Raw genomic sequence first — 16,068 nt, forward strand, 5'->3', positions numbered from 1 at the left:
TAACCAAGTATCAGAGGGGTAGCCGTGTTAGTCTGAATCTGTAAAAAGCAACAGAGGGTCCTATGGCACCTTTGAGACTAACAGAAGTATTGGGAGCATAAGCTTTCGTGGGTAAGAACCTCACTTCTTCTTCCATTACTTGCATCTGAAGAAGTGAGGTTCTTACCCACGAAAGCTTATGCTCCCAATACTTCTGTTAGTCTCAAAGGTGCCACAGGACCCTCTGTTACTTTTATTAACATTTGTTATAATAGGTTATTTTGATATTTATGAACATTTATATACTTTTTACAGTTGAGTTCAGAGTTAGGGTCAATTTATCCCTACAATGGTTTTAAGCCACCTTTGTGCTCTCTGCACATCGTGTATTGTTTCTTCTTCCCATCTTGAACCTGGCTGAAGTGAGCCACACTTTTGCTTTAGATGTTGATTAAGAAGAGTGGTGGTGTATTTATGTTTAGTCCCTAAAGAGAGAGTCATTCTTTGCATGTACTTTTCTGTTTATATAATAATGCATACCAGAAAAGTGTTTAAACTCATGATAAGGGTAGAGTTCTGTCAAGTTCCAATAGCCTTAAACACAACTATTACATGTTCGCTTTTCTTTATTGACGTAGAAACATTTTGAATTGGGGAAGTTCAAAGCAAGAAAGAGTGTTGTTCTGTGTTCAAAAAGGCAGTGCAGTCCTAGCAATTGTAGCATACCAGAACAGTAAAAGCAACTGTGTACAATTAAGACTTCAGCTTAATATTTGCTGCTGGGCACTGTCACATTCCAGTATTTGGTGAAAAAACAACAATGTTGGCTATTAATAATACTGATCTCTACTAGTGGGGTGTTTAAGAACAGCTGATGAAATGGTTTATGTGCTGAGGAACTCCCTTTAATTATTTGTAATGGAATATATCTGTCTGTCTAGCTATTACAAGTAAATGTATGTCATTATACTCCCTTAAATGATTAACTAGAAGCAAAAATAATTTCTATTTACCATATGTTTCATATACTACAGTACAGAATAGCGCGTTTTATTCACTGTGTAAATAGCCCTTAACTATAACTTCTGATCAACTAACAAAACTATTAGGTAAAGGGCCCGTACCCATTTTTAAATGTAATAATTTTCAGCAAGTTAATTATTCCTGTAATTCATATTTCTTCATCATGTTCTACAACAAATTAAATACCTTTATAAACATCCATGGTTAAGCACAGACTATGTTATCATTTGGGTTGAATTTTCTGAAGCATATAGAACCATGTCATCTTCTGAGTTATCACAATGTTAAGATAGAAAGCAGCTGTATATCTATTTTGATTTGTATCTAGTAATAATTTGTAAGTGTCAAAAACATACAGATAAACACAATATATGTTTGTTTTACTCTAAACCAATAAAATACAGTCTATCAAGTGTCTAGAAATCTAGATATAAATATATTAAAAAAAAAATCTTCTTAAGCACCAGAGTAGGAAGCCAAATAATTCTTGAATCTATTTTTTAGCATTGAACTTTAAATTGCATAATGCTATACATAGAAAATACTTTCCATTTTAAATGTTACTGTGTTAAAAATATATCATCTTCTCTGAAGCTGGAAAGTAGCCTTCTAAAGATACAGCTGGCAATGTGTAGACTAGTAGTGATGCAATGGAAGGAAAATTATTTCTTGTTAATAAAATAATGCCTAGAACAACTACACATCATACCTGCTCCCACTCTAATCCGCAGTTCTAAAAAAAAAAAAAAAAAAAAAAAAAAAAAGGGAAAAGCCCAGTGACTTCATTCTGGATAAGGCTAAAATGTTTTTAGTTTGTGTTTTGTGAGGACTACTGATTTGTGTTGGGTGGCAAATTAATAATATGTTTGTTGTGGCTTTTATTTGACTGTGGTTTCATTTTACTTGGTGGCCCTTTTGAAAATTCTTAGAATAGAACTAAAATATCTAACCTATGAAACTTTTTAAAAGTAAAAATAGATTTCTGACGGGTTTCCTCTGGGTGCCATCTGGAACTGGGGTATCACTAAGCCCCATGACCCACCAGCCTGGGCTCCCTCTCACACTGTACTGCTGTGACAAGCTGCAAAGCCCTCCAGCCTGCACTTTCGCCAGCATACATACAGGTAGGGAGACACCCAGCTGCAGTTACATGCAGGCTCTCTGACCAGCCCCTGCATAGGAAGGCTACAGATAAGGCAACTCCCAACTCCTCAGGTACGCACCTCCTCTGAAGTATAAACCCAAAATTATACTGTCTTGTGCTGCACAGGGAACTGTACAGCATAAACTCATTAAAAAAACTGTAAAGCGTAAGCTCCGTCCCTCAAGGTGGAGAGGAATATGTAACAACCTTTGCCCCTGAGTTATGATTCCCACACACTTCACTTCAACGCACTGGTTTAGATAAAGTAAAAACAAGTTTATTAACTACAAAAGATTTTAAGTGATTATAAGTGATAGCAAACAGATCAAAGCAGATTACTTAGCAAATAAACAAAAAATGCAAACTAAGCTTGATATACTAAATCGATTGGATATGAATAGCAAAGTCTCACCCTAAGAGATGATACAAGCAGACTGAAGATTCTTAAGGGGCAAGCTGAAGTTGCTTTACAGTTTGGAATCCCCAGGTGTTTCATTCACAGGCTAAAAATCCCTTTACCTTGGGTCCAGCACTTCCCCCAGTTCAGTCTTTGTTCCTCAGGGGTTTCCAGGATTCGTCTTGTGTGAGGAGTGAAGAACACAGACCAGATGATGTCACTCCCTGCCTTATATAGCTTTTGCATGTGGGGGGAACCCTTTGTTCCCAAAGCTTGGTTTCCAGACCAGTCTCTGGAAAAATATTGACATCCCAAGATGGAGTCCAGAGACATGTGGTCTCATCATATGTCCTTGTAGAGTCATAGCAGCCGTTACTCGGAGGCTGACTGTAGCGTTCTCAGGAAGGTACTCCAGATGGGAGATAAGCTTCTCCTGAGGCCTATTGTTTTTTCCTAATGGCCCTTCCCCACCCACTATCTAGACTGAAAACATATTTTCTAGTGGGCGTTACCCAGGTGTAACTACATTTGAAAATACAGATACATAGTCAATATTCATAACTTCAGATACAAAAGTGATACATGCATACAAATAGGATAATCATATTCAGCAAATCATAACTTTTCCAATGACACCTCACATGACCTATCTTGCATAAAATACATCATAATTATGTCATAATCATATCATCATAATATCACTGTGAAGGATATAGGATGCAGTGTCACAACATTATTTTAACAATTATTGTGTTAGAAGTAGTATAACCTTCAAAAACTATTTGGTTAAATTTCTGTCCTTCCTAATAATCCTGGTGAATGTGTTGATTGTAAGTGTTGAACTTTTTTTTTTTCTCTTCCAGGTATATTAGAAAAAACATGTTTTTATTCAAATGGGAGTGACCTTCTAGCTGCTGGTGGCAACATTCGAACATCTGACATTCCTTTTCCAAATATTGTTGAAAATAGTTCGGATGTGGTTCCCACAGTGGATCTCAAAGTGCTGCCATCATCCTGGACCCAAAGCCCTTTATCCCATGTTGACCAAATGCATGAAAACTTAAGCATGTTTAGGCAGGCCTTACAGGAAGATTCCTTGGCTCCTATTACACCAGCCCCACCATTCAACCCCACTACTACAGATGTTGGTATTTTGACCAGAGCCCCTGAAGACCATACGTGGTCATTTGCCACTACAGAGGAGAAAACTCGTTGGTCCACAGACACATCCATCAAGATCACAGACAGGATATCCTCTCTACCTACGTTAAGTTCTATCCATCCAGCTGCTGTACAAGAAATGAATCTGAAAAAAAGTAAGACGATATTTTATTTGACTCTATAACTAATTATAACACAAAAAGTACAAAAAATATACAGTTGGTATTGTGATTGGAATACTTCCCAAACCCATGAATTCTCAGGAATAGAAGTCAGTTCTAGATAGTTTTAATCATGCAGGCTCCATATATTAAGGAATCAATTTATCAGAATATATAGTCAGCCCTGATGAGGAAGAGACACGAACCTCCTTTGCGGTTAAGTAACTCTTACTTAGACTGCTGTTTGTTTGGTTGACATGAGTAGTTGCATTGAAGTCAATGGGCCTACTCACATGCTTAAAATTAGGCACAGTGCTGAATAGGGGCCCTAATGTTAAGGTTACATTTTTTCATATCTTATTGGACAAATTCCTGCCCAATTTGAAGCTAATAGGTTCTTTACAAATACATATTCTATCACATTTGTGGGGACTCTAAAGAAATAATCAACAACAACAACAACAAATAATATTGAAGATAATTGTGGTCAGGTTTTACCATTATGACTGCAGCTACTGGTGCAATACCGTAACACTATGGTAATCTTATTAGCAGAGTTTGGCGGGATGGGGGAGGGACTCATTGGTATCATTCCTGCATAGTTTTCTAAAACACAATGGTACAGTATTAAAATAACATTGAATGCTCCCCTTTACTTTGATATCACTGTCTTACCTTTGTGGTATCAGGTGATCAATAGCATCTTCACAGAACTGGAATAAATCAGCTATCAGATTTCATCAGAGATGAAATGGTAACCAGAATGATGTGAGAATGGCAGTCAATTAGGAATGCCATGGTGTTTTTGAGAACTTCTGTAGTGGGGAAAGAGAGACAGTGTCTCATGGGGTGGTAACTGCTTCTGAAAGATTTATACTACTGGTTATTTTGAGGATAATGATGCGTGCCATACTCTGCTGCCAGGCACTGTGGCTAGTTAAGTAGTAACATCCGATACTGATTTATCTGAAATTTTTAATCATTGTTGTATTATTCAAGCTGAGCTGATGTGATTTAAGAATGTCACATCAGAAAACCCTTAGTGTAAAATTTTCATGTGAGATACGATTTATATCTTCAGCACTGAGGATTCCTTTATCTGCTTTTCTCTTCTTCAGCAGAACAGAGGATAAGCCCTTGCTAAATCCAAAGAGACATTTCCAAGTCCTATTTCCTTTTTCCTCCTACAATGACACAAAAAAGGGGTGGATGGCTGGGAGCTCTGATTTCTCTTCTTGAGTAAATTTTAGGAATATATTACACACTGTTGTCACAGTTCAGAGCAAATGCACCTATATTTCCCCCTCGTGGTCCACCAAGGACACCCACGCTAGGCTCCTGGCTCCTCTGCTGTCATAGAATCATAGGACTGGAAGGGACCTCAAAAGGTCATCTAGTCCAGTCCCCTGCACTCATGGCATGACTAAGTATTATCTAGACCATCTGGACCTGTCACCTCTCTTGGGTGGAGATCAGCATCTTTCTCACTCCTGACCGGGTTTTTGGCAGCCTGCACAGGTCCCTGCCTACTCTGTGATGTCCCCATCAAGCCAGAGTAAACGGGACAGAGTCTACACTTTGCTTTCTTTCCCAGGGCTATGAACAGCTATAACTGTCAGCAGTTACGAGTGAGCACATAGCTCTTTATAAGCAAATACATTTATTCTTAAGGTGAGAACGTTGCAGAGAAAACTTATTAAAACAATAAAAGAACCTTTGTCTGTTCCATCTGTTGTACTTACAGTGCTGCCAAGCTATGGGAAATATCGGACTTCTTCTTTGTCAGTCTCAGAAAGTGTTATTGGTGTTTCTTGTTATGGGCTGATTCTCATGATTTTAGTTTTCTCAATGTTGATTTTCAACCCTACTAATTGTGCATAAGCCGAGAGATAATTTTAGCTTGCATGTCTCTCTGGGTATGGGATAGTAAGTTGATGTCATCTGCAAGTCTAGGTCCTCTTACTTTTGTGTTAAAGTCCATTGTATGCCCTTTGGTTTTGTGGTAGTTCTCATAACCGAATCCACTATCAGTAAAAAGATATGGGTGACAAAAGACATCCTTGCCTGATGCCCATAGTAACCTTGAATGGTTTAGTCAGTTTGCTGTTATGTGTAACGTGGCATGTCATATTTTCATAAAAGCTCTCTATGTTCACATATTTCTGAGGTATTCCATAGTGGCAAAACAACTTCCATAAAAATGTTCCATCCACTGTGTCAAAGGCTTTCTGGAAATCTATACAATTCAAATAAAGTAGTGATTGCAATTCGATCCACGTTTCTATGATGATGCATAAGATTATCATTTGATCTATATGTGATTCCTCCTTCTGAACTCTGCCTGTTCTTGTCGTAACTTTGAATCTACCACTCTCTTTATTTTGTATAGAATAATACATGTAAATACCTTACTTGGAATAGACAGCATAGGAATGCCCCTCCAGCTTTTACACGGACTGAGTTCTCCTTTCTTTGGCAGTTTCACTGTATAGACCCTTTTCCATTTGTTTGGTATTTTTACTTCTTCCTATATCTTTTGTAAGAGGCCTATACAAATGACTAGCAGAACATGGTAGACTATGTTAAGAACCACTGTCAATGTGTTGTCCAGACCTGGTGCCTTTCCAACTTTTAACTGATTAATGGCCATTTCTACATCTACTCTGGTGATTAGCCCTCATTTGACATACAGATTGTCTCTGTCCTCTATATCTGGGGGATTGGCCACTGTCTCACCATTCAGTAGTTGACTAAAATAGTGCCTCCATATATTTAATGGTTCTGATGTCCTTGCGGTAACCTCAGTGTTCTCTTAACATTGCTTTTTTGTATGAAATTTCCTAAGTTTACTGCTTAGGTTGATTCATATCACTGGCGTATGTGTGTAGTAAACATTCCCTAGTTGTCGCCACAGCAATAAACCAAGTACAGTAAAATTGTTATCATTAGATGTAATTTTTGTTCTAACATAGGTCACATAAAACTATCTTCCACTATCATCAAGTTTTAACTTTTATCCCATAGATGGGAGGTTTTGAAACAAAAGATGATTTTCACTGAGAGAGGTTTTGGTTTCTTCTCTGTTAAATAAGAGGTGACTGAAAATTATTTTTTAAATAAAGGTAGTGAACAGGGAAATTAAATTCCTTTAAAGTAGTTTAGTAAAGGAATACTCTGAGTTACATCTGTGTTGGAAGGAAAGGGGAGAAATGTGTGTTTTCCGGTAAAGAGGTTTGAGTTAATGTGGCTATATTTCTGGTTTGTCGTTCTGGAAACGGAGTGTGCTCTATAGATTTAAGACACTGGCATAGGTCAAGCATAGTCCATGTGAGTGTTTTCTAAGAACAAAAATAGCAACAGGGAAACTTGTAAAGAATCCAGAGGTCCAAATAAAGTATATTCATTTAATTTAGAAACCTTCTGTGTGGTATTCTGTTAATCCACACATTGACAGTAAATAGAAAAAAAGAGTACTTTTACATGTGTTGGTTTATCTTAAAGGACATAGAGTGTTTCTTCAAGATAAAAATGTTTTTTACCTCGAGCTATTTTGACTTTTTGTTGAAACACAAATATGTTGCAGCTATATTATAAGGAGGGAGGGAGACTTTGATGTTGCTGGGGGAGGGAGAGGAGGAGAGCTCTTAAGTGTATCAGATTTTGTAGGATGTTCTGCAGTTCAGATGAAGCAGGCTCCCTGATCTGAAGCACTGTGAGTCAGAGAGAGAGAGGGGAAGAGTCTTCTGAATCAAAGTACCCTTTAGCCTAAGTAAAGGTGCACAGGGGCTGGGAGCCAGGAGACTATAGGGCTTATCTACACTGGCAATTTACAGTGCTGTAACTTTCTGGCTCAGGGGTGTGAAAAAACACCCCCCTCAGCGCAGCAAGTTTCAGCACTGTAAAGAGCCAGTGTAGACAGTGCACTAGCATTGGGAGCCACGCCCCTCATGGAGGTGATTTTTTTTTTTTTTTTTTTAAGAGCACTGGAAGAGCTCTCTCCCAGCGCTGCGCCACGAGCACACAAGGCGGCAGCGCTTTAGCGTTGCCAGTGTAGACTAGCCCTGTGAGGTCACATTTCACCCTTCTACTCACTGATGCTTATAATATGTCTTATTGAGCAAGGTCTTGTACTTCTACTTTAGGAGGCAGTCAAGTATCAGCCCTCCATTTTACAAATAAGTTAACTTCACAGAGAGTTTGGAATAATAATACAACCTTCTCTTTCATTTCAGTTTGTATTTAAGAGGAAAAAGAGACTTATTACCCTTTAAATTTTTCCCTTCATAGGCAATTAGAAGTATACCAAATAAATAAATATCCAACATTCAGGGCACAAATTTTAGTAAGTTTGTCAGTCCCATCATATATTGTCCTTCCAACTAAGTTTGTGACTTTAATTCACTACAAGTATTGTGCTAACTCATGTAGGGTGACCAGACAGCAAATGTGAAAAATCGGGACAGGGGGTAATAGGAGCTTATGTAAGAAAAAGACCCAAAAATCAGGACTGTCCCTATAAAGTCGGGACATCTGGTCACCCTAAACTCATGCTCCTTATTGTGCTTATTTAATTTCTAGATGATCACCTACCTAAATACATAGTAGTGAAACAATCCTCTGTATAATATATTTAACAGCCTCAGATGTACATTGGAATGAATACTATATGTAGTAGTATGAATACATGATTGCATACACCCCCTCACAATTACATTTTCACTTGCTCATGTGTCTACACTCTTCAGCTTTTTGGCACTGTGCTGTGCTGCTGAGTGGGAGACTTCCAGGTTAGAACAAAGCGGGTTTTGTACCCGTTGTTTTTCCCTGCCTTTATGAGACATCTATTTGCATTTAAAATTATAGACATAGCACCTTAACACCAATTTTTATGTAAAGAGCACAAGTCCTTTTCAGCCTTGAGCCAATGATCCTCCTTGTGCATATGTTGTACATTTTTACGTTTTGTGGCTTATAGTTTAAATGGATGCTTATAGACAAAATAATAAACTATCAACTGGCCAAGAGGTTATGTATGAAGTAATATGCCAAGGGTGGCACGATACTCCCTAGGAATGGCAGGAGTGAACGCTAGTGGTACTGTAAATTAATTGGCTGAGAACCGTATTATTTCCCTTTCAAACTTGCCACATTCTTTCTTTCTCTCTCAAAAACACAGGTAAAATGAATTATCTGGTTATTTCAGTAAAGAGTATTTGTGGCTATTGTGCTAGAGTACCAGGTAGATTAGGGTTGTCTTGTTGTATGGTTATTTTTTTGGTCTTTATACCAGATTACTAGATGTATGCCTTGGCTTTATTAGCTAGTGCCTGCTTCTGGCAACTGGATGCTGTGACTTACAATCAGACTTGGTCTACTTCATGCTTCTGTATGGTCCATTGTAGATTATAGCACATCCAGTAAAGTAGGATGTGGACGTAGACTCATCATTAATGTACCAAGGTAGAATCTAGAATATCAGGCACAAAGCCTGAAGTATTAGTATTGATACATCAACTTATGGTTCAGAACTACTGTCATGTTGCATAGAATTATCTGGAGAATACAATATTCACATGTAACCAGCAAAGACCGGTCATGTCTTTCAATCTGAATCTCTTGCTGTTTCTAACATTTTCTTTCTTTTCTCACTGAAAACTTTTGAAGTCCAAGAACAAAATAAAAAGTAAATACATTTTAAATAAGAATAATTTGGTAACAGGAAATTTGAGGTGATGATAAATTGGCCAATTTATTATTCAAGCAGCTGAAGCTTGAATGATAAATTGAGCCTTGCAAAATTATCATGAAAACTTACTAGCTCAGGCACAAAATCTATTTACATGAACTTTGTCATGATGATTGATAAAAATGAAAAAATAAATGGTTCTAGTCTCTTAAAAAAATCTTTGTCTTGGGATATTGGATAATTAGAATTTGCATGTCTGAATAATTGCATAAGATATAATAAGGGGGCCTGCTTAATTGTACTGAAAGCAGTCTTGGCCTGATTTTATGGTAATCTGCTGTAATCAGCATAACTAACATGTAAAGGTCTAAAAAAGCCCAGACTGAGGAAAGATGTCTCTACTTATTAGACAAATGACGTTAAAGAAATAAAAAGACTTTGTGTTTGGAGTGGAGTAGTTGAAGTATGAGCATTCAAAAATACTCTTTTTGAGTTTTACAAACCTCCAGCCTGCGAATTATTTGCACAATTTAAGTGTGGCTCTACTCTGAAAAGTGACTGTGTAAAATTTTTCATATTTATTGTTTCTCAATGACATCCAGATTAAAGCTACTCAATTTACATGTAAAAAGAAGGTTTTCCTAACGGCCAGTTCCTCAAACTCTGATAGCCAAGCTGTATTCTCTTTAGCTTGCACATCACCAATAATAAATATTCTGCAAACAGAACTTTAATTAACAATTCCTGTTGTTGATATGAGACCCAGAAGAGAGCCCAACATACTATCTGACAGAGCTGAATTGGCTCTGTGGCACTAACGAGTGATAAATATTAAACACTTTTTTGGTCAGTAAATAGATAGGACCCAGACTACACACAGGTTTTTGGAGGTGAGAAAATATTGTTTTCCAATTGCCACTTTTTTAATCATAATCACATTTTAAGTTTGGTGGCACCTTAAAGACTAACAGATTTATTTGGGCATAAGCTTACGTGGGTAAAAACCTCACTTCTTCAGATGCATCTGAAGAAGTGAGGTTTTTACCCACGAAAGCTTATGCCCAAATAAATCTGTTAGTCTTCAAGGTGCCACCAGACTCCTTGTTGTTTTTGTAGATACCGACTAACACGGCTACCCCCTGATACTTGATACATTTTAAGTTTGATATCTGCTATTAACATAGATATATTCTAAACAGTAAATGATCCTGATAGAAACTGTTTGATCAAAACAATTATGCGCGTCTCTCTTTACAGTAAAGCATAAGGTGACAAACTAGAAAGAACAGAGTATCCGACCCTGCAAAACATTTGCAAGACGTTTAATCCCCAATCTTGCAAACTAATATGTTTGCTAACCTCTTAATTGCTATGCCCGCACAGAGCCCCATTGACCTCATTGGGGCTCCATGTGGGCAGAGGGTCAGTTTGCATTAACAAGCTTGCAGGATCAGGACCTTAGTGTGTACCTTTCAGATATGCCTGCATATTGTTGTGCACATAACAGTGTGTTATGTGAGATTTTAATTTTAAATTTACAATGGCTTATAAAAGGAGATGTTATTTAATAAATTCTATCTTGAATGAGATTGTAAGTGATTTTTTCCAACCCCTCTCCTCCCCGGGAAGTATTGGACACTGCAGTTTGTTTTTATTTTATTTATTGCATTTGATTTATATTTATACAATTGAAAGGATACTTGCCTTACACTGTAGATGCCTCTGATAATTAAGGGTGGGATTTTCAAAAGTAATCAGGATTGGTAAAACTCTGTTCCTGCTGAAGTCAAGGAGAGTTTTACCATAGGCTCATTCAGAGCAGAGTTAGGCCACCACTGAGCACTTTTGAAAATATCAAAGTACCTAGAAGTACAATTTAAAGTATGTAAAAGAAAGTCAGCATCAGCATCACAACATTTGCCCTGAAGGTCAACAGATCTGGGCTACATTATTTTGGGGCAGTGGGAAGAATGTTCCAAAGGAAAAGGTCTTTCATAGACACTGCTGTTAGCAACCTCTTCTTGTTTTTTTTTCAGTGGAGGTCCAGCTTGAGTGCTTCTATAGAACTCAGTTGTGGAATTATGGCATAGGGAGTGGTGATTGGTCAGCCTCAGGGCATTTAGGAGTTTATAAATCAAAACCAGGATCTTAAATTTCCCCTGGAAAATCCAAAGGAGACATTGCAGATTACAACATCCAGACTGAATGTACTTGCAGTACTCCAGTTACCAAGTGGGCTGCTGCATTCTGCCCTAGATTTAGTTTCTGAATAGATTTAAGGTACCATCCCAAGTAGAGCACATTACATTAGTGTTGTCTGGAGGTAAGGAAGGCATGAATTACGGTGATAAGGTTGCATCACAAAAAAGAGGTCATGATGTCCTCTAGGACATAACTGTAAAAAGTACCTTTGGCTACTGGTAAATTGTGACCAACTACTGGTAACTGGGAATCCAACAAGACTCTGTTTAGATAGCTCACTCCTTCCCTATTTGTAGCCTTTATGTCTCTACTGTGTATCTTTGTTGTTAACAAATATTTGTCTTTGTTATTCCGACTATAAAAATATGAAAACACATGTATAGTTAAATAATTAAATTGTACTAATGTAACCCAGTCCTCATTTTAATTTATTGGAAACACATTTGTAAGGCATTGCATTTGAGTATCTGTGTCTCTTCTTCAGCAAACACATTTGTATTTAAAAAGTTTAATTTCTCACACAACAGCTTTCAAATATACCTTCAACACTCAATCCAGCCTTCTGTGATGCTGGAAATAGACCCCCAGCTCCTTCAGAAAAACACAGAATGAAATGAATCTTATCACTTGTTTCTTGGAAATGTATCTCCATATATAGCACACTAAAGACTAATAAAATTAGGCTGTGACTAGACGAAATACAAGGTATGGAACAAATTACAGCTCAAATCAGCCAATCTCAGGATTGGTTTGAGGAAAGATGAGGTTTAACGGATCACCTGCTCACAACATATAAAAGAACAAAAAATATTAGGCATAAAACCTCAGCCCTGAACTAAAATATGAAAACAAAATAATTCGAGTCTTCAAGGAACGTACCCATACCAAGTATCAGAAGAGCCTACTCACATATAACAATACCATACAAACTCTGCACATAAAAACTGAGTCATCTAGGTGTCTGCCTTTGTGATGTGCTCCCCAAATTTTAACAAGTTGCTGCTTTTGAAACTTTTCTCCAAGCAAGATATGTGACATTCCCTAATTCAAAATTCTCTTGTTTCCCCACCCCCTTCAAAAAAAAAAAATCTGCCAAGTCAATTGTTACCCTCCCTGCCACAAAAGAGCCAACAATGCCTCACACCTCCCCCTCCCCCCCCCCCCACTCTCAACCTATCATATTTCCTCCTCATCCTAATCTGGGAATTCCTGTTTTTCACAGCTCTGAAGGAAGCTTATCTTCACATCCCAGTTTCCCATCCCTATAGACCAGAGGTCCCTGAAGTGTGGGGTGCACTCCCCTAGGGGGCATGGAGGAATGTCTGGGAAGGCGTGGTGGGGCCTGAGACAGGCCCCATGGGTGCAGGGAGGGAGCGCCATGCTGCCTCTCTCTGCCCCCATTCTGCTCCGGTCCCGCTCCCAGCCGCGTCCTTGGCTCTGGGCCCTGCGCCTGTCCCTGTCCCCAGCCTCAGCATGTCTCGCAGCCCCGCACCAGCCCCCAGGTTTGGCCACTGGACACGGCTCCGTTCCTGGCCCGGGGCCGAGGCTGGGGGCAAGGCCAGGAGCAGAGCTGCACCTGGCTGTGGGCCCGACTGCCAGCCCCCACTGCATCCTGGCTGCAGGTCCGCTCCCAGCCTCGGCCCCTGGTCCCGGCCTCGTTCCTGGCACCCTTTTCCCTGTCCATGTTCCCCCTCCTGAGCTGTGGCCCCACTCCTGGTTCCAGGGGTGTGTGTGTGGGTGGGGGGTATGGACAGGGGTAACGGAGGGGTGTGACCCTCAAAAGTTTAGGGACTGGTGCCATAGACAGTCTCTTTACTTTGTTTATGACTGGCAACACTTTTACAGTACCAATCTTTCCTCTTTGGACTATCCACAGAGCCAGAGTCTTTACTAGAGTTCTAGTAGCAACCCTTAGACAGGAAGAGATAAACATATATACCCTTCTTGGACAATCAGCTGATCATGGTCCTGTCAAGAGGCAACATGGAAATGAACATCCTGAGGTCAATAGAGAATTCTTCTGGAGAATCACAGATTTATAATAATTGGAGTATAAAGTTAAATATTCACTGTGCATTCTACCTTCACCACTAGATGAATAATAGATACCATCAGGCATAAGGTATTTATCTCCATGGAACATCAATGGAATTTGGATCCTATAAGGTAAATAAGAGGTGCCACAGAAGTGACCATTCAATCTCAAATTAATTTTAGGGATGCCAGTTTTGTGTATGTGCATGCTACAGTAGTTCAGGTCACATTCAAGGCTTATCCATAGCTCAATGATCAAGTGAGAGTAGAAGTCCCACAGGCTGTATCTAGCTCTCTGAAATAGTGTCTAGAAAAGGACAGATTAATAATGTGGTACTCATTCAGCAAAGCTAGACTAGATGGTCCTTGTAATGTATGCCAGTCTGGGAGGATGGTAAGCACAGTTGGCCCTGCCATGATCCAATATACATGGTCCCAAAAGAGAGATTATAATACAGCATCTACTTGTTGGAGCTCAGAGCAGTCTGATATGGCTTAAGAGCACTAGCTCACTCTGTGCACAATAAGAGTCTTACTGGACAATGTTTCTGTCGTAGCCCATAGAAGGAAACAAGAAGGAATATGGTCTGCAGCACTTTTAAAACAAGTTCCTCTCTTATTGACTTGAGTGGCACAAAACCTTCTGTCATTTTGCACCCTTCATGTCAAAGTCTCTGACGAGGAGCAGGGATATTACCATAAATCAAACTGTGATGGTGTGTGCATATCCCACACTGGACAAGAGAGAGTTCACTCCACATTATGGGTGGCGGAAGTCTCACCCCTCAGACTGGGCTGGCCATGCTCCAACTGCTGCCTCAGTATAAAAGAGCCCAGCTCATTCTAGGCTGACCACCGCAGGGAGAAGATACTTGGGGGAGGCTCCAGGCCAGGAGCTGCTACAGCCACAGACTGCGGAAAACCAAAAAACCCAGGGACCAGATTGATGAACTGCTATCTCCAGCGAATCGCTGGGAGTTGGACTCCCGGGGATTTGCCCTCACAAGGGAATCTGGAGACCATGACGCTGTGGAGATGTGGTAGGAAGTGGTCCAGGGAGGTGGAGGGAGTGGTATCCAAGGACAGTGCCTAAGTGCCTAAGGACAGTCTGATAGACAACCCCGACCCACTCCTAAGGAGGATGGGGTGTGCATTGGTTTAAAATCTGAAGCAATAGGTTTTATATCCTTTGCAAAAAGGATAGTGGTAACTATCATAACTCTAATGCTTTTGTGGTTTAATGCAGCCTTTTGCCAATTGTATGCCAATGGAAGATCTGTTACCTTTTTGCATCACTGAAAACTGCAGATCTTTTGGATTCTCTAGTAAATTACTGAAGCCTGACAGCAAAAGCTATACTATCACAAGCCTGGGATCCCTAAGCATGTTCTTTCACTCTGAAAGGCATTAGGGCAGTGTAAATATATCTTAACTACTTTTGGTTACAGGGCTACCACCTATCTCAATTTTTCCAGATAGTAACAGTTTTGAAAGGACAGCTCTGTGTTGTTTGCAGAACCATTAGAGTAGCCTAAAAAATATTTTGGGCAACATCATCACTGCTTATGCTGAGTGAGTATGAGATGATATTTTGGGAGAGATTGAAGTGAATGCTGGAAAATCCTTATTAATGTATTAAGTATTTGTACATTGCTGTAACCATACTGAGTAATTGAGAAGAGTTCTAAGGTGAGATGGTTTTTGTTTTTTTGTTTTTTCTTTGTAAGTCAGGAATTCCAAAGCAGTGGTCCACAGACTATTAGAAGTCCACACAGTATTTGGTGATGTTCTATGGAGAGCTGGTTAATCACATGGCACTAATTCACTGTTACTATCAGTATTATCTGTATTACACTTAGAGGCCCCAGCCAAGATTTGACCCCCATTGTGCTAGACACACTCTGCTCAGTCACAGTCTCCACTCAGAAAAGATTACAATCTAAATAAACAGGCAAGAGGGGAAGAGACTTTCCCCAGGTCACACTATAGGTCCATTGCAGAGTGGAGAATTGAATTCAGGTCTCCTGACTCTCAGTTCACCATCATAGCCTTTAGACTACACTGCCTCCCTGTTTCTAGCTGGTTAATCGCATTAAAGGAAGCGAAACGTACATTCAGTACTTTTCCACCATTACTTTTCCATGTAAGCAATTGTGAGTGGGAGGGGATGTGGTCTGCACAATAACAAATGGGAGACAAGAAAGTTTATATAACAATCTAGTGAGATATGGTCCATACTATGAAAATATTTGTGAGCCTCTCTTCTAAAGGAGACTTTCCC

The 16,068-nt window shown here is 39.3% G+C and overlaps 1 protein-coding gene across 33 annotated transcripts in view; it reads left to right on the forward strand.

The window, feature by feature from the left end:
- The window catches only part of CORIN (corin, serine peptidase), a 286,238-nt gene that overhangs the window by 41,451 nt on the left and 228,719 nt on the right, over positions 1–16,068 (forward strand). For all 33 annotated transcript variants that reach the window (XR_010601891.1, XR_010601892.1, XR_010601894.1 and 30 more), the window contains one exon: positions 3,407–3,859. Coding sequence is in view for 29 of the 33 variants with exons in the window: in XM_065598101.1 (XP_065454173.1) it covers positions 3,407–3,859 (453 nt within the window). In the remaining 4 variants the exon portion in view is untranslated. The remainder of the gene's footprint in view (positions 1–3,406; positions 3,860–16,068) is intronic.

The sequence above is a fragment of the Chrysemys picta genome, chromosome 5, assembly GCF_011386835.1.
Source record: "Chrysemys picta bellii isolate R12L10 chromosome 5, ASM1138683v2, whole genome shotgun sequence".
Classification (NCBI taxonomy): domain Eukaryota; kingdom Metazoa; phylum Chordata; order Testudines; family Emydidae; genus Chrysemys; species Chrysemys picta.